Source organism: Pollicipes pollicipes, unplaced genomic scaffold (assembly GCF_011947565.3).
Source record: "Pollicipes pollicipes isolate AB1234 unplaced genomic scaffold, Ppol_2.1 Scaffold_4740;HRSCAF=5597_pilon_pilon_pilon, whole genome shotgun sequence".
In the NCBI taxonomy this organism is placed as follows: domain Eukaryota; kingdom Metazoa; phylum Arthropoda; class Thecostraca; order Pollicipedomorpha; family Pollicipedidae; genus Pollicipes; species Pollicipes pollicipes.
In genome coordinates this window covers 29,056,959-29,074,948 of record NW_023596545.1, presented here as the reverse complement: position 1 = coordinate 29,074,948, position 17,990 = coordinate 29,056,959, and the positions used below count along the sequence as shown (strand labels likewise).

The following is a 17,990-nucleotide window of genomic DNA, read 5'->3' as shown; positions in this document are numbered from 1 at the left end:
GTGGGGGGGGGGGGGGGGGGGTCACCGGAGCAGCCGGGGTCGGACGGCGGCGAGAGCGGGCCTTTCACGGGCCGCGGCACCGACCCCTGCCGGTAGAAAGCTGCGGGGAGAAGGGCGCGTGCCGTCGCCCGGTGGCGGGGTGCACCTCTCTCCGCCGCCCGTTGCAGAGCGGGCTTTCTCTCGGCGGCGCTGCCGGGCGGCCGGCGTCGCGAGCCAGGTTGCCCAACCGCGAGTGAGAGGCGACCGGCGTTGGCCGAGGACGGCGCGTGGCAGCGGCGGGTCGCGCCGCATCGATCGGCGCTAATCGCCGGCCGCGACAGGGACGCATCGGCACACCGTCGCGGTGCGGCGCGCCGCCCGGTGCCCGGCGGTGGAGCTGCGAGCCCTCCCGTCGTCGGGTCAGCTGAAAACGAGATAATCGGCGTGCCGGGGCGGCAGCGATGAACGTCTGCAGCGTGACGTGATGGACGGGACGTGTCCGCGCCAGGTGTTCGCGGCGGTGTGACTCCAGGCTCGACAAGCGTGCTTGGTTAAGCACGCGTCAGTATCGCGCCTTGCGGTGATCAGCTATGCCGGCGCGCCAGGCATCTCCATCGACTTCCCTCACGTCACGCGTGAGACTCGAACGTCGCTCGCCGCCGGCCTGAACGCGAGCATCGTTCCCCGCCGCGTCATCCAAACAACGCGCCGGCGCGCGGTTGGCCACTCGCCCACGCGGCCACGCCCGTCGGCAGCGGTGCCGGCCGGCCGGCTGTCCGGGTCGTGCGCTGTTGACCCCGCGCGCAGTCCGTCCGCTACGGGGTGACGCCGGAGCGACGCCGGAGCGGCGGCGGAGGCCGGGGCGCTGCCGGCCGGCCTATGTGTGCCGATAACGGCCGGTAACGGCGCGGCGCGGCGGTCCGGTTTGTCGGCGGTGCGCGCACGCCCGAGCCGGCCGCCAGTCGCCCTGGCCCATTTATACGCGGCGCCGACCATGCCGCCCAGCCGGCCCACATCGCCGCCCGACCGGCTGGCCTGACCCGACGCGGCCGACCCGGCCCGGCCGACCGACCGTTCTGGCCCATTTACACGCTGCGGTAGGCGCGCCTCCCGGCCGCGGCGGCGGCCGACTGACCTGACCTGACCTGACCCGACGTCACCTGGACTAGCGGGCTGAAAACGGCATGAGGTGGTTTTTAGGTAGGTGTGGTACGCAGTCCCCACCGCACGGCTCTACACCACCAACGCGGACGGCTTGCGCCACCACCCGACCCGAACACCCATGAGCGTGCCCAGAGCACGAGCCTTGATCTCGCGCAGCACCGCGTCCGTGGCGGCCGAGTCGGAGCGGGCTCCCAACGCTGGTGCTTAAGCACCGACGTCAGTCCTTCCACGCGGGCCGGCCTGCAGCGTGTCAGGTCGGCCTCAGGCTCAGGGTCGCGCGGAACGGGCCTGGCCGCCGCGGCCCGGGGTCGTTCAACCGGCGGCGTGATGTTTGTGAAGGCGCTCCCTCAGCTCGGCTGGCGTGCTGTGTCAAGCACCGCTCCGTGGGGCTGTCAGGGCCCGGTGCTGTGTCAGCCGCCGCTCCGTGGGGCTGTCAGGGCCCGGTGCTGTGTCAGTCGTCGCTCCATGGAGCTGTCAGGCTGTCAGGGCCCGGTGTTGTGTCAGACGGCGCTCCATGGAGCTGCCAGGGCCCGGTGCTGTGTCAGGCGCTGCTCCGTGGGGCTGTCAGGGCCCGGTGCTGCGTCAGCCGCCGCTCCTTGGGGCTGTCAGGGCCCGGTGCTGTGTCAGCCGCCGCTCCGTGGAGCTGTCAGGGCCCGGTGCTGGGGCAGGCGGTCTGGTGCCGCTCGTCAGGCCGCGGCGTACACACGGCGACCGCGCTCGCCGGGCGGCGAGCCAGACAAGGCAGCGCCGACCGTCTTTCCCGGCCGACCGATAATCTGTCTCGTAAATGTTTCACGTTCTAGAGATGACATCTGGGTGCGTGTTTGGAGGCCTGGGGCTGGGCCGGCTAGGCCTGACAGAGGGCGGAACGAGGAAAAGAACTGACAGTGATGTGGGAAGCAGTCGAAATACATGTGCGCCATTGACTGTCATGACAAACAAAAATATACGGGCTGAAATAGAAATGAATACGGCAGTGTGAAGTGTAGAAAGACAGGCAGAGATGCGCTATTATATCATCGATTCGGTCTGCTACTGGGTGTTTGCACCTGTTGACGGTCAGTGATGCGTGCAAACGTTAAATATAACTGCGAATGTATAGTGTTGTGAGTGCTTATGAGGTTATAATTTCGGTAATGCGGACAAGGCCGTGAGCGTCAGCTGAGAATTTCGGACGGACCCTATGAGCCATGACAGTATCAGCTGGGACGATCAGGCAGATCACCAGAGCTCACGGTCTGAACGCTGAACACGACGGCGCGCGCTGAGAACGTCAGCTGACAGGGAGTGCCCTGCGCCAGCCGCCCTGGCGGCCGTGCGCCGACCACGGCGCTGACCCTCTCGTGCACCGCGTCTGTCACATCGCCACGGGCTGACACGGCTGCCCCGTCCGCAGGTCAAGGTGGTCAAGTTCAGCTACATGTGGACCATCAACAACTTCAGCTTCTGCCGCGAGGAGATGGGCGAGGTGCTCAAATCGTCGACCTTCTCGGCCGGCGCCAACGACAAGCTCAAGTGGTGAGTGCATGGGACGGGCGGGGCAAGGCATTTTATCCGATGTCTTGCCGTAGGCGTCTCGAGGGAGTGTAGGACAAAATATATTTTGTTAAGCCTGGACTTCCGAAATCCGGTGAAAATAGGTGTTTGGTTAGTTTTTCAGTCTCAGCAAATCCCCCCCCCCCCCCCCACACGTACACATACACCCTCAAACGTTTGCCCCTCAGCCGAAAGGCCTAGGCGCCGCCACTGCCCTTGGCATTGTTCGCCGCCGCGCCGGTGAGACCGGCCGCCGGCGCTGGGGCGTCGCGCGCTGTCTCATGTCGCCTGTCGGCTGCGGCGTGTAGCGCGGCGCAGACCATAGCACCTCGATCGGCGTGAAAGCCGTCGTTGTTTGACAGGGGAAACTGGCAGTGTGGCGATGGCCGCCTCCCGCGCGGAGGCTAGCGGGGCACTCAGGCGGCCGCCGCGGTGAAATCTGAAGCGGTGGCGTGTTGGGCTTCCGCGCGACGGTTGGTGCCCCGTGTCGCTTCACGTCAGCGGGTCGACGGGATAGTCGGATGAAAGCGGGCGACAGCAGGCGGGTGTCGAACCGGTCTTTGTTCGTCCGCTTGCCCCTCGGTTCGCTCGCGCACCCACGCTTCGTCGCTGGTCCGCGCGCTCGACGCGACCGGCGCCCTGCCTGGCGCCGGCCTGCGTACCTCTCCACATCTGCGCCGTCGTGCCCAGCCGGCGCGCCCCTCGCCGCCCTGTACTCGGCTCGGCTCGGCTCGGCGCTGCGCCGCCTCTGTGCTGCGCTCGGCACCGCGCGTGCTCGAACCGACGGTGCGCCGCCGCTGCCCCCGGCTCCGGCGCCGGCTCCGGCTCCGGCTCCGGCTCCGGCTCCGGCCGTCTGGCTCGTGGTGGGAGCTGGGGTCGGCGGGGAGCCGGGGGCGCGGACCCGCTCCGACTAAGGTTGGCGTCCGGAGCCGGGGGAGACCACCTGCCGGCCAGGTGGGAGCGGGACGGCCGGCGGTGACGCCCCATCGCACGACTTCGGGCGGCGCGAACCCCGGCACCTTTGTCTGCCGGATGGGCTTGCGCGGGTGCTGCGCTCTTCGGCCCGCTGGTCTGTGCAAGGGTCTGGTGAAGACTGCAGTCCGAGGGTCTGTTTGGGACTTTGGCCCTGGGCTGTGGTCCGTCCGAACTGCGTGGAAGGCTCCGCATGGCCGACTCTCTGTCGCTGGCCGGAGCTGTTGTGGCATTCGAACACAGTGGTTACGTCTGACAAAACTCGGGACGTTTTCCAGTCCTGTTTCGGAATCGGTTGCCTAGAATTTGTGAATGGGAGGTCTGAACGCCGAACATCATCTCGTGGAGATTGGGCAATTTGTTCGATTTGTCGAAAAGATGAAACGTGGCGTATTGAATATCAAACGCACACCATTTGACGCCGTAGTGCGGAGCCTATTTTACGCCGTTATGCGGAACCATTGCGATTAACTGTATATTATTTGACGTCATATGCAGCCTGTCGGGCATATCTGCTCCAATGTGTGCAATGGGGTGTGCTTCATGGGGAATGCTGTACATGGGCTGTACGATATGGGCTCCATGTTATGGAACACTTCGCCATGGTGGCCTGGACTCCCCGGGATCGTCCCAAGCGCAGGAGGCCTCTCGAGGTCATCCCATGCTGTACCTTGTCACCCAGCTACCGTGGTCAGCTCCGTTCCCTCTCACCTATCTGCCGTGTTCGGCTCTGTTCCCTCTGACCCAGCTGCCGTGGTCAGCTCTGTACCCTCTCACCCAGCTACCGTGGTCAGCTCTGTTCCCTCTCACCTAGCTACCGTGGTCAGCTCTGTTCCCTCTCACCGAGCTACCGTGATCAGCTCTGTTCCCGCTCACCCAGCTTCCGTGGTCAGCTCTGTTCCCTCTCACCCAGTTGCCGTGGTCAGCTCTGTTCCCTCTCTCCCAGTTGCCGTGGTCGGCTCTGTTTCCCCAGCTACCGTGATCAGCTCTGTTCCCTCTGACCCAGCTTCCGTGATCAGCTCTGTTCCCTCTGACCCAGCTTCCGTGGTCAGCTCTGTTCCCTCTGACCCAGCTTCCGTGGTCAGCTCTGTTCCCTCTGACCCAGCTTCCGTGGTCAGCTCTGTTCCCTCTGACCCAGCTTCCGTGGTCAGCTCTGTTCCCTCTCACCCAGTTGCCGTGGTCAGCTCTGTTCCCTCTCTCCCAGTTGCCGTGGTCGGCTCTGTTTCCCCAGCTACCGTGATCAGCTCTGTTCCCTCTGACCCAGCTTCCGTGGTCAGCTCTGTTCCCTCTGACCCAGCTTCCGTGGTCAGCTCTGTTCCCTTTCACTCATCTACCGTGGTCAGTTCTGCTCCCTCTCACCCAGCTTCCGTGGTCAGCTCTGCTCCCTCTCACCCAGCTGCCGTGGTCAGCTCTGTTCCCTCTGACCCAGCTTCCGTGGTCAGCTCTGTTCCCTCTGACCCAGCTTCCGTGGTCAGCTCTGTTCCCTCTCACCCATCTACCGTGGTCAGTTCTGCTCCCTCTCACCCAGCTGCCGTGGTCAGCTCTGTTCCCTCTGACCCAGCTTCCGTGGTCAGCTCTGTTCCCTTTCACCCATCTACCGTGGTCAGTTCTGCTCCCTCTCACCCAGCTGCCGTGGTCAGCTCTGTTCCCTCTCACCCAGCTGCCATGGTTGATTAAATCCCGAAGATATCCTGCGCAGTCTGGGCGGTTTCCGCTTCCATCGGGTGGCGCTGTGGCCGCTCCGCACTATTTCCAGTATATTAGCCCGCGTCCCTCCCTCGGTTCTGTGTTTGCCCGCGGTGATCAGGCCCGGGTGCGCACCCTTATGCATCATTGGTCTGCCAACACCGCGGCCGGGCGGGTGGCGTCCGAGCCGAGCCGAGCCGAGCCGAGCCGAGCCGAGCCGAGCCGAGCCGAGCCGAGCCGAGCCGAGCCGTAGCCGATGCCGTGCCGTGCCGTGCCGTGCCGTGCCGTGCCGTGCCATGCCGTGCCGTGACGAGCCAAGCCGAGCCGGCCTGGCTTGACCTTAACTGGCCTGACCTGACCTGACCTGACCCGGCCCGACCCGATCGGGGCACGCAGCAGCGCCACCGACGGCAGGAGCTGGTCCGCTAGGGGGGGGGGGGGGGCGCCGCCCGGCCGTATCCGGTGCGCTGAAAACGCTGCCGGCACGGGAGGCCCGCCGTCGCCGGCCGCTGGGGCTACTGGGGACGACGGTCGGCCGGGGTGGCAGTCGTGGCTGCCAACGCTGCACTGCAGCAACGCAGCTGGAGGCCACCGGAACCGTGGGTGTGGGAACGAAGGGGCAGGAAGAGCACTGCCCTCCAACTTTTGTGGAAGTTTAACAACATCAACGTCGTGGCAATCCATGCAATGAGGTGACTTGAAAATGGGTTCTCTTCCATCCTACCCACACACGCCATTTGCTGCCGTTGGCACGCTGCCGACTGCATTCCCGCCATCTGAGAAGGTCGCTGCAAATGGTACCAGTACATCACTCGAATGTTTTGGAGACGGCCGCTGCAACTAAGAGCCTACTTAGCGGTCACTGCGATGCTGTCCTCAGAGAGTATCTCAGCCTGCGGCGAAACCTCGCTGGGGGTCACCGCAACCCGTCCCCACCCTCAAAGGTCATTGGCGATCAGATTAGTATGTCATTCAGCGTGCAGCCCATTCTCGTGGAAACGGTGCCTGCAACGCCGGCCCCTGAGGGGGGGGGGGGGGGCAGGTGACCTCGGTGACGGGGCTGTCGGCGCGACATCTCCGTCGTCGCTCCTCGCCTCACCGGATGGCAGCGACCCTCGACTGTGGGCGCCGCCGCTCCTGTCGGTGATCCTGCTCCTGTCGGCGCCCCGCTCCTGCCGGCGCCGCCGCTGCTGTCGGCGCCGCCGCTCCTGTCGGCGCCCCCGCTCTTGTCGGCGCCTCCGCTCCTGTCGGCGCCGCCGCTCCTGGCGGGGACCTTGCCCCGCCGTGGCGGCCCGGCCGCGATCCGCCGTCCGCCGGCGCCCAAGGATAACGTGCCGCGCGTCCAGGATCGGTGCGCTGGCTAAGGCTGCCCACCGGCCGGCGCACCCAGGCACGGCTGAAGCGGGCCGCGGCGGCCCACTATTGCCAGTCACACCCCCTTTGTGCGCGAGCGCACGCGCGGATGGGCACGCCGGTGGGCAGACGGCCGGTGAAGACTCACTGGGATGGTTCCGGTGCTGCCGCCGGTGCCCGCCTGTGAGCCCTGGCGGATGTGGTTGATTGATTCTCTGCGAGGCTCTGATGCTCTGGACCACGATGGATATGATAGCCGTGGATGACTCCCCGGAATAGGGCCTTGGGCTGAACACGGATTACACACCTGAGCTGGCCATATGTTGGGATTTTTTTTTTTGCAGCGGTGATGATTATATGTGCCAGCGCCGGCCGATATCTATATATCGCTCGCCTTCATCTGTGTGTGGCCGCGGTGCCGACGGCTTGTAAGTCATTTTGGTGTGTTCATAACGTTTCTCTTCGTTGCAGGTGTTTGCGGGTAAACCCGAAAGGGCTAGACGAAGAGAGCAAGGATTATCTATCTCTGTATCTTCTTTTAGTAGCATGCAATAAACAGGAAGTTAGAGCTAAGTTCAAGTTTTCAATACTGAACGCCAAAAGGGAAGAAACGAAAGCTATGGGTAAGTACCTTGTGAACACGGTCTGTGTTCTGTGGAATTATGCGACGTGCTGTTGGTTGCCGTCATGGCTTGCTTGTCAGAGCTCGGTTGCGAAAGATGCAGCGATCATGCTTAGTACGGAATAAGCTTGATCACCAAGAAAGTATTATGGTTGGAGCGGACTGAGATGTTGTGTCATGCCTTCACAAATCGCTATATCCACGACTGCCTTTGCCATTTACTGTGCAGGCCATCTCAAATTCAAATGGTCCGTAGTTCGCAGAGCGATGTGGCTGCCATTGTCTCCTCGATTATCTCGTCAGGCTGGCTATGGCCGTGCATAGGAGATTTCGCTTGGAGCGCGGGTTTATCAGATTTCGCCCGCCGCTGTGCCCGCGTTTGCATGCTCATCCTGTTTGCAGAGAGCCAAAGGGCGTACCGTTTCGTCCAAGGCAAGGACTGGGGCTTCAAGAAGTTCATTCGGCGAGACTTTCTGCTGGACGAAGCCAACGGTCTGCTCCCGGACGACAAGCTGACTCTCTTCTGCGAGGTAAGATTTCACCCGCCCCCTCCCCTCCCCCTGCCTCGCCCTGCCCGGCTATTGTTTGTTTCCATGAACCGGAAATCTATTAGTGGTTGATGTACATTGATCGACGTTAACAAAGGCTTCAGTGTTGTTTGAAGCCATTAGTATCACGACGACCACCTGAACAAGCAATTACAGAGACCTTGAGTTCAACACCATCAGGCCTGTCTTGACAGTCGCACCGCCACCTAGCGGTGCAAGCCATAACCCCAGCTTCGCTGGCCGTCCGCAGGTGAGCGTGGTGGCCGACAGCGTCAACATCTACGGCCAGTCGAACCAGGTGCAGTTCAAGGTGCCCGAGTGCCGACTCTCAGACGACATGGGCCAGCTGTTCGAGAGCCAGCGCTTCAGTGACGTCACGCTGTCGGTGGGGGGCCGCGAGTTCCAGGCGCACAAGGCGCTGCTGGCCGCCCGCTCGCCAGTGTTCGCCGCCATGTTCGAGCACGAGATGGAGGAGCGCAAACATAACCGGGTCGACATCACCGACGTGGACCACGAGGTACTGCGCGAGATGCTGCGCTTCATCTACACCGGCAAGACGAACAACCTGGAGAAGATGGCAGACGACCTGCTGGCGGCCGCGGACAAGGTGAGCACGGCAGTGACCTGGGACGGCTTCCGGTGACCTGTGACCCGCGGTTACCTGTGACCTGCGGTAGTCAGTGACCAGGGTAGACCGATTACGAGCTTCTCTCGCGGTGTGACAGTTGGTGGTGATCTGGGTGATGAAGACGGTAACGGACTCGGCTCCGTGCTTCCCGGCGTTGAGATCACCATTACACGTGCGGCCATCTGGGCCCGTCTTTCGCTGAGGCTCCCCTCGAGCTGCGTGTTCCGGACCTCCGCCCGTGTCGCGGTGTCGGCGCCGTCCCGTATGCCCGTCTCCGCGCCGCCCGTCGCCCGTGGCGGCCGTGGCGGCCGAGTGGTGATGACGCGTCCCGGCCGCAGTACGCGCTGGAGCGGCTGAAGGTGATGTGCGAGGAGGCGCTGTGCGCCAACCTCAGCACGGAGAACGCCTCCGACGTGCTGATCCTGGCCGACCTGCACTCGGCCGAGCAGCTGAAGGCGCAGGCCATCGACTTCATCAACATGTGAGTCTGGCGTGGCCTCGCCGCTCGCAGCGCCTCCCTGCGGCGGTTTGGGATAACTCGCCGCTCACAGCGCATCTGCGGCGGTTTGGGCTAGCTCGCCCCTTGGATGGCGTTTGTTTATGTTGGGGGCGGAGGGATTTTCAATAGTGATGCAATATCCGTCGCGTTGGTCGGTGTTCGCTCCGTACTTGGTATCGCGTGTGAGGCTGCTCCGCACGGTGGGCCACAATCCAACGGGATCGCGTTAGAAGCTTTCGCTGCCTCAGCTAGAGCCGGAGCATCCTGTTGGTGCGCCGTGCCAACCACGTGCTCGGCAGCCTCCTCCAGGGGCGCGTCAGGCCACCCGTGACCGTCCCGCCGTGATGGCGCCCATGACCGCCGCCCTGCCCGCAGACACGCCACGGATATCATGGAGACGCCGAGCTGGACGTCGATGATCACCTCCCACCCGCACCTGATCGCCGAGGCGTTCCGCGCGCTCGCCACGCAGCAAGTGCCGCCCATCAACACCACCCGCAAGCGGATGAAGCCGACGCTCTGACGGCCTCGTCGCCGCCGCCACCAGCGCACGTGTTCAAAGGCCGCCGCCGCCGCCGCCGCCGCTCTGTGATACCTGTTGATCGGGCGCGCGCTCCGTTGTTTTTGGCGCGCCGGCCCCGGCCCGTCGCGTGGGGGGCGCGACAGGAGCGGGCGGTCGGAGGAAGACGCTGGCGACCGGTGGGTAGGAGCGGGCCTGCCTCCATGTGTGTGTGTGTGTGTGTATGTCTGTGTGTGGGGTCTGTGTGGCCGTCACCGGTCGGCCTCAGTGTGTGCGCGTACCTCGACCGATGGGTGGGCGAGTGACGCCCGCCAAACCGATCTCAGCCGGTATCGGCGATTGTTGTTGATGTTGGGGGGAGTGTTTTGTGCGCCGTGTTCGCGGGCTCGCGTGTGCGCCACTGCTGGAAGCCCGATGCCCGTTGCGCGTGTCCGGTCGCGCTGTGTTCATTGCGGATCGCTTCCCGCGCGCCCCGTGGGAGAGATCAATCCTCGTTGGTCTGGTCAACACCGCTTTTTTGGAGAGGTTTTCCTCTCGTAATTTGCCAATGGTCGCTGCTGCTGCCTCAGTTCTTAGGTAGGAGCTCACTTTGTTAATCTGCTGCGCGTATGGTGTCGCCCATGTTCAAAAGCAATCATACACGATTTCACTGTGAGCACCCGAAATAAAGCTGAAACACGCTGTAACACACGGAGTAGTTTTATGCCGTCACATACGGCTTCGTCAGGTGATCGCGACACGCGAGTTCCGCTCGCTACGCCGGCAGGTATTCTGAAACAGTGGCACGATGCCCGGTCACCCAATGGGCAAACATCCAGGGTTCGCGGCGGGTCAGCGCCCACGCGAGCGCCATTGAAATCAGCAATCGGCGATGATGAAAAAGTCGCGAAAAATTGACGACAGTTAGCAATTTCGCATAAGGCATGCCACCCGGCGCTCACGCCAAACGCCCTCGCGCGGTCGTGACAAGGTCCCAAAAGCAGCTTTGCATAGCATTTCATAGAAGCAGTAGATGTGCTGGCACTTAGGCTGTTACTGGTAACATCCCTGGCGACTGCGCCTTGCCATTAGATGGCCTTGCAGTCGACAGCAAGCTGTCGCAGAGGGCGCCACCAGTCTACAGAAGCGGCTCCATGATGGGTTCAATGGCACCGTATTCTTCACCTCTGCGCGTGAACGGCGAGCGGGCGCCCCTGCCTCTGGAGCGCCACATCAGGACCGCTCCGGCGATGACGACCAGCGCACCCAGGGCTGACACGATCATGAACGTGCGCAGCGGTCCGTCGCCGGCGCCGCCTGAGGGCAGCGCACGGGGCGCCGGTCAGCGCCACTGCTCCGCTCGGGAGCGATGTCTGATACAAATGACGTCACTGTTCGCTTCTCCTCGTCAACATGTTGGTGAAGTGGTGCTAGGTATTCGGGACAGGAAATCAATACCTAGCAGCACTTTACCAACATGTTGACGAGGAGAAGCGAACAGAGACGTAATATGCACTGATGTCGGTCCCAATGGGCCTGGGTGTGGAAACCCAAACGGAAGTCAGCTGACGTGTGTACGGTTGATTGAAGTGAGCTCACGTGTGCCCCAGCCAAGTGCCGAACCGCGCTTACATGGTGTAATTGCTTCTTTGAAATGCGCAATTAGGTAAGACACTAAAGACATCTATACAATCTGGTTCATCATGCTGCTGATCACGAGCATGATGTTTATATATATATATATATATATATATATATATATATATATATATATATACGTATATATGTATATATCATCATTGGTGCTGATGACATGGGCTTGGGCTGCCCAATGTACGCAATATTTACTTACCTTGCGCAGGCGCTGCCAGACGTATTCCGCTGCTTTGCCAGCCGGCCCTGACAGTATGCCGAAGGGATTCTGGTAAGCTGGCACCGTCCTCTCCAACTTTCGGCTGCCTTAGCAATACATCCCGGAGGGCACCTCGGAGGGGCTCTTCCAAGGAGGCGTCCGCTTCTCTCGTGTTCGGTTGTATTAACGAGACACCCCTGAGAGTCCCACGGATAGGCTCTCGCAACGCGCCATCCTCTTCTGCCGGCCCCAATGCGGCTGGAAAACAGCGCCGTCTTTTCAGTGCTTCTGCGAATTTCCCGAAATCAGATACGAGTCTGCAGGTATTTTCACATGCGTGTATGCACGGGTGTGCGTGTGTGTATGCAGTATAATGCAAAGAAACGTTTGTCTGGGCTTGTCTGAGTTTCTTTGCATACATTTCTTAGTACCATGTCATTTTTGAAGGAGCGAAATGCATGTAACGTCCTGAACAAGTGACACAAGAGACACAAGTGACGCAAAACGTGATACGGACGCAAAAATACATGCACACGGGCATAAATAGTCTATTTATTATTGGACTGAGCTATCGGAAAGCTGATGCTCGAACACCCCAATTCGCCAGACGTACTAGCATGAAGCGGATGGTCGGACGTGTCTGCGGAACTTCCGGAGATGATAAACACATGCAGATTTGTTTGATGGTAAATTAACGATTAGCATGCTACATACAATACCGACCGGTGGGCTCGGGCGCAGGGGCGGCCAAATTAAATAGGCTCGGGTTCAATACGCGCAGAAAAGTGATGCAGAGAAAACTTGGCAATTCAAATAAAATTACTTGACACCCAAAACGTGTTCTGCGCAATACCGTCACAATTCAGTAGTCCCGTTTCGGCACGTGGTATGAATGACTGTTCCCCAGAGAGCAGGATGTGACAGTCTGGTTAGAAAAAAGGCATGGGCACAATCACAAATGTCACCTTACGTCCGCGAATCGTGACCATGTGATCTGTGACTGCACCAAGTCTTCGGTTGACGTGTTATGTGTGCTTGTAAGATTCGGTGTAGAAAATTCTCTTCCGTTTCCAAGTGTTCGTAACAGACCAAGACCTGGACATCGTTATGCTCAATTCATTTTGGTATTTACTTGCATACTGCTATTGGTGTCTTGTGAGATTAATCACCGTGACAATGGCTGAGGCCTCCCAATTCGTAACGGTTCTGTGAGGACTGATCTTCCCTGCCGACATGGATATTTTAAAGGGGTTGTTTCAAGTTTGTATGGGGTTTTGAACGGAACTAGTTATATTGAAGATTATGCAGTGCAGTTCATAGCCCTGCCGTTCTTAAAATTTAAACCCCTACAGTTTCTGAGCTACACGCCCGCGAAGATGAGCGGAATACTTCGGGAAGACTGTTTCAAAGTAACTCAGGCACCCATGACGCCAAAAAGGCATTCAAATCCTGCCACTACATTGACCATGCAGCGATTAAGGTCAATCAAAATGTAACTGTCGGTTCGTTCATATGCGGCGAGCATAGATTTCAGGTAAATCGGCAGACAGCTAGCTGTCAATCAATGTTGTGCAAGGTGCGCTGGCACAATCCAACAATGACGTATTGGGGAATATATTTACTAAATAGAGGAATTGTGTTGTCTAGAGCTGTACTTTCCACATAGGTGTGTACCAGTTATTATAAGTAAGCTTATTTCATCACAGTCAATGCTTTCTTCAGAATCGACAAATGTGGGACATTCTCTTTAACAGCTAAAAATGAAAAAATTGAAAGGGTAAAGTTGAACAAAAAATTATTGGCGGGGAGGAGGAATATGGCCAGATGCACTGGAACAAGCGCGGGTCAGCACGCAGCCTGTAACTGGCTCTCGCGCGCAAACTATGTCTCCTCCCGTTTGGGGCATTTTTACGGATTGGTGCGAAAGCCAGACAGTCATTGCAGGTCAAGATGTGAAACCAACCGCGCGGTGCACGCGGATACACTGTCTACAATTCACTGAGTGAGCCGACCTACCGGAGCGCGCCTACCGGCCCTGTCCGACCGGTAGGCGCGCCAGTCATTGGTCGGGAAACGGTAGCTCTCCAACTGCCGAGACTGCTGTTTGAATACCGCAAGCCGTGCAGCTTAAGCCACGGAAAACTGCGTTATGGCAACTGCATGAGCGTATAAGAAAGCTTATTGAGACAAATATTCATCCAGTGTATTGTACAAGCATTACAAATGTTGACTGAATTCATTGACTACAATTGCCATCCACGGTCAGATTCATATCCAGCCAGTCCAGCAGAGTGAGCTTATGGAATAAAAGCGTGAACGTTACAGCAGCAATCCTCTGTCTGTCAAACACTCTTGATAGGAGATCTCAATGCACCGGTCAGGCTCTTTATATGGGCTTCCAGAGGTGTTTGGTTCCATCGGATTATGCTTTGGCATAAGTTGCGAGGTGATGACTGATTCTCCCACGTCTGTGATGACCTCGCTCGTCCCGTGCGCGAGGAGTCTCACGGATATATGAGCAGGTGCATAAGCAAGAGCCCCACGTGCAAGCGCAAAGGTCACTTGGCAGTCACGTGACACGGGGTGCGGAGGTCATCGCTGGATATGGCGTATGTCTCGCCCGTGACATGTGCACGTAATGCGTATGTATGACAGACACCGACTTGCTGCAGTCCAACTCGGAGCGTTTCACCAGCATCACCAGCATCACCAGCTTCCGCCTGTGTCATGCCCCTTATACTGCTGCAAAGCTGGTGCTATGCCCAGAGTAGTTACGTTTTGCTGCTCAGCGCAAATCGGAGGCCATTTCGAAACGGGCCAGGGGCAAGGTTGGCCGCAATCATCAGCCTTTCTCACAAAGATTTGTTATAAAACGTTCGTGTTTGTAAGTTGTAGTGTGGAATTTACAACCTACAAGTCACAACTGTTTCATAATACCAGCGCATGTTCTAGAATTGTAGTTGTAAAACTCGGCACTGTGTGTTGTAATTGCGTTCGGCCAGTCAGCAGTGCTGTAATCGCTAGCTGCCGTCACCAGATGCCACGAGGGAAGGAGAATACCGACCCAGTGCTAAGCATGCTGCGGAGAAATACATGTTGCCACGATTTCTTAACGACACGTAAAGTACATGTACCGATAATATTTGAAGTACCGATAATCATCATGTGAAGCTAATGTGCGGGCCTTGTGACAGCTGTGCTTTCGTGTTTGGCATACCGTGGCTTTTGTGGCAGCCGCGGGGTTATTGCGACAAGCCTTGGGGGGGGGGGGGGGGGGGGGAGGGTTAAGGTCTCAGACAGAACAAATACGGTCACCAAGACAGTAATACATCACTCGTTTGTGCTATGTTTACTTTTTGTGTTTCTGTGTAAGGTTAAATTACTGACCAATGCAAATCACATAGTAAAATAGCATTACGCTCAAAGATTGTAAGCTCAAATTGACCAAGCGATGCCGGCTCGAGTCCTAATCAGTTCAAGCCACATATACGCAATTATCGCTCGGAGCGAAAGCGGCCGGTGGATTAGCAAATTAGCAGATATGTTAGCAAACTGGTGGATTAAAGTGATGACAGTTATTCTATTGTTGGAGGCTGCGATCTGAATACGATTTACATTTTTTGGCCAATTTGAAGTTGCAGCCGTTAAGTATGAAGTCGCGATATGTTGTGCGCATATTTTTTTTCTACATTGTAATTTCTTTGTTTTAAACAGGTGGCCGACAATCCGTTCTGTGATCACTTCGGCGAAGGAGACTAGTAAAACATGCCTCCATTCAGTGCGTGAAATTCACCCTTTTTGGAATTAATTGCATTTGTATTTGAAATCAGCTGACACTACATATACACACGTGGCTTTTATAGGTCATTAGTCTGAGAGATAAAACAGCACACCAAAAAACAACGGGAAGTGATAAGGGATATAAACACATGCACGCATAAACAGTATGAGACAACCCTATCGCACAAAAAAGGACCTGGCAACGCACTGAGAACTTGTTGGATCCAGTCGTCTGGCATCCAAAGGCAACTGATTAATGAGAGACGCCGTTCGTTATGCAAAGGACCGCTGTCCTGGAAAAAGTCTACGGCCTATCTTACTATCTTTCCAACATAACTGGAAGCTATTTTAACGTTTTAAAAAGTGAACGCATGACACAGGGTTGCCGTGGAACGTATTTTGATCCAAGTTATTTAAAATGTCTGGAATGGAAAGGTCAACTGCGCCTTGACTAAAAAATTTGAGCGATCGGGAGCAGATGGGAGTCGTGAATTGAAGAATTTTATGAACTTGAACGAAGCGACTGGTGAAATCGCTGACCGATATTGACTGTCTGTGTGCGGCTGCGGTTTATTGTTGTTGTAGGGTGATGTGTGGCGCTCTAGAGCCAGGAACACCCTCGTGTTTCTGCGTCACGGCGGTGGTTAGCTTCACCCTTGTGTGTGGTACTGCTCGGGATGACTGCTGGGATGTGTTTAGGTGTATGATAGACATATTGATAAATATTTGAGTGAAAAGGCAAACACGTAGCCGTATTTAATATCCTGTGTATATCTGCCCCTGTGTTATATCATAGTGCCTATCATCTTGAAACAAATAAATCCACTTATTATCTGTAAAAAGTATATTTTTATGCTTTACATATCTAGTATCTGTTGGATTATCACTGCATACCTTTGATTGGTAACAAATCACAACTGACCGTACGAGGGGCAGTCATGCACCATGCAACCTACGATCAATGGTCATAGTTCACAGGTTTAGAAACTAAGCTGCGTATCATTCTAAGTCACGTACGTTACGTATAGTTACGTAAGCAGATGCAACTCATGTTTTGAAGAAAAGTAAGCACAGTGACCACAATGTGACCATGCTTGGCTTGTCGAGTTTCCGCCAGGTTATGCCGCTTTTAAGCGGTAAAAACGGTGAAAAGCAGGCCCGTCACGTCAAGTATTCACCACCTCTCGAGAAATGCGACAAAACTGCTTAGAAGTTGTGGGCGGTAGCGCAGGACACCACAGTGGTAAGTAAGAAACATGCTCAGCCTGCATCAGTTTAGACCCATTATTAGTATAATGGCATCCCCTGACCGAAAACAACTAGAAAAAGCACATTTTCTTGATGTTCTGTGCACTCCATCACCACGGATTTGCAAGCATGAACTAGACGCGGGATTTTCACTAACATCGTCTTATTACACTCGACCGTAAGCTTGCACAAGATACCAAGCCGTGACGTAACTAAACAACCAGCCGGTCCAGTGGGCTCTCAGCATGCGCCGCTTCCCTCACCAGTATGTGCGGCGGAAGCCCCTCCGGCGGCCAGAGCCAGGAGCAGCAGCAGGACGCGCATCCCTCCCGCTGGACCGGCCACGGGCGCCTGCCGCAGCGCTGGACGCTGAGCAGTGAGCCCCGACCGAGCTCTGGTTGCTCGCCAGGCGTAAACAAAGTCCTCTCGTTTGACCGCCGCGCCGCACGGGGAGCTTCGGGGCTTCTGCACGTGATCTGCGCTGTACTGCCGACGGCGGATGTTTCTTTGTGTGGTGAGGTTTGGAGCAGGGTAGACATGTAGAGGAAATGTTTTCAAGTTTGAAGGTTATTATCGATCTTTTCCTGGTGGCAAACTCCGACCTTTTGAAGTGGGCAGAAACAGATGCGTGAATTCGATCGAAAAGTGAAGGTAAATGAGATCACTAATGTCCTTACGGCGCTAAGCACACTTTGGATAAACGCTGCAGTTGGCTTTCGCAATTTTTCATTAAGAACGAAAACTAGCAAAGTTGTGTTGAATTCGCGAGATAATGGCCTCATGTCTGCACATCTTTTTCGCTAGACAGTGTCGCAAGCTTTCATAGCATTTCTCGCGGAAGCGTTTCGAAAAATTGGTTTCTTAGAAATATTACAGAACTCATGCGCCGGATAAGCAATGCGAATCAATTGCGCTACTTGCATAGTGATAAGCAGGGGGTCCAATGAAATTTCTACCACAGAAGCGGCTGCTTCAAATCGCAGTTCTAAGCTGTTTAAAAGGATTTCGAGAAAACTGGCATCATTGAGCTAATCAGACGTGTCTCATGTAACAATAAGTTAAAAATACAAAAGGTAGTATACTCCCTTTAAAGTGGTGCCACACAATACTTTCTGGCAACACAGGATGAAGTAAATACAAAATGAGCTAGTTGATAGAAATACTTCGTCATTCAGACATATGCATAGATCCCACACTCGAACACCGGACCCGGTGATTCTTAATGCAGACTTAAAAATGATCTTTGACTTTGCGGACTGATGAAAGTTTAAAAATGTGCTAGATAACTTAGGTGTTGCAAATAAATGTAAAGGATATCGCAGATGCTCCACACAATTTAAAGTCTTGACATAGTTGTAACCATTTTCCAAAATATCCTCATCCAACCCAGCAAGGTACCCAATCCCTATGGGTGGTTATGGGTATACAAAACCCACACGGTCTTCTGGTTAACGCCATCAATAAGTTGGCACCGAGGGCCCAAACCGTCAAAACACCGCACCTCACGGCCGCGGTGTGTTAAGGGCCGCATCGACGGCCGGGTGTGGCCTGGCGGGACAAACAGTCTAAAACCACGACCAAGCATCACCAATTAGCAGTTTTCAAACACGGCTAGGGCCGCAAG

At 56.8% G+C, this 17,990-nt stretch overlaps 1 protein-coding gene and 1 long non-coding RNA gene across 3 annotated transcripts in view; one reads left to right on the top strand and one right to left on the bottom strand.

Moving 5' to 3' along the window:
- Positions 1 to 10,197, top strand: part of LOC119099321 (speckle-type POZ protein B) — a 25,377-nt gene extending 15,180 nt beyond the window's left edge. The window contains exons 3-8 of the mRNA XM_037222454.1: positions 2,540 to 2,661; positions 7,162 to 7,313; positions 7,715 to 7,842; positions 8,111 to 8,467; positions 8,827 to 8,969; positions 9,363 to 10,197. Of these exons, the coding sequence (XP_037078349.1) occupies positions 2,540 to 2,661; positions 7,162 to 7,313; positions 7,715 to 7,842; positions 8,111 to 8,467; positions 8,827 to 8,969; positions 9,363 to 9,510 (1,050 nt within the window). The 3' untranslated portion in view covers positions 9,511 to 10,197. The remainder of the gene's footprint in view (positions 1 to 2,539; positions 2,662 to 7,161; positions 7,314 to 7,714; positions 7,843 to 8,110; positions 8,468 to 8,826; positions 8,970 to 9,362) is intronic.
- Positions 10,191 to 17,990, bottom strand: LOC119099322 (uncharacterized). 2 transcript variants are annotated; one of them, XR_005094342.1, is made up of 4 exons: positions 16,630 to 17,990; positions 11,339 to 11,596; positions 10,672 to 10,803; positions 10,191 to 10,278 (listed from the first exon to the last, which is right to left on the bottom strand). It is a non-coding gene; the product is annotated as an uncharacterized LOC119099322 (long non-coding RNA). The 2 variants fall into 2 exon arrangements; XR_005094341.1 differs by having other exon boundaries at positions 10,191 to 10,803.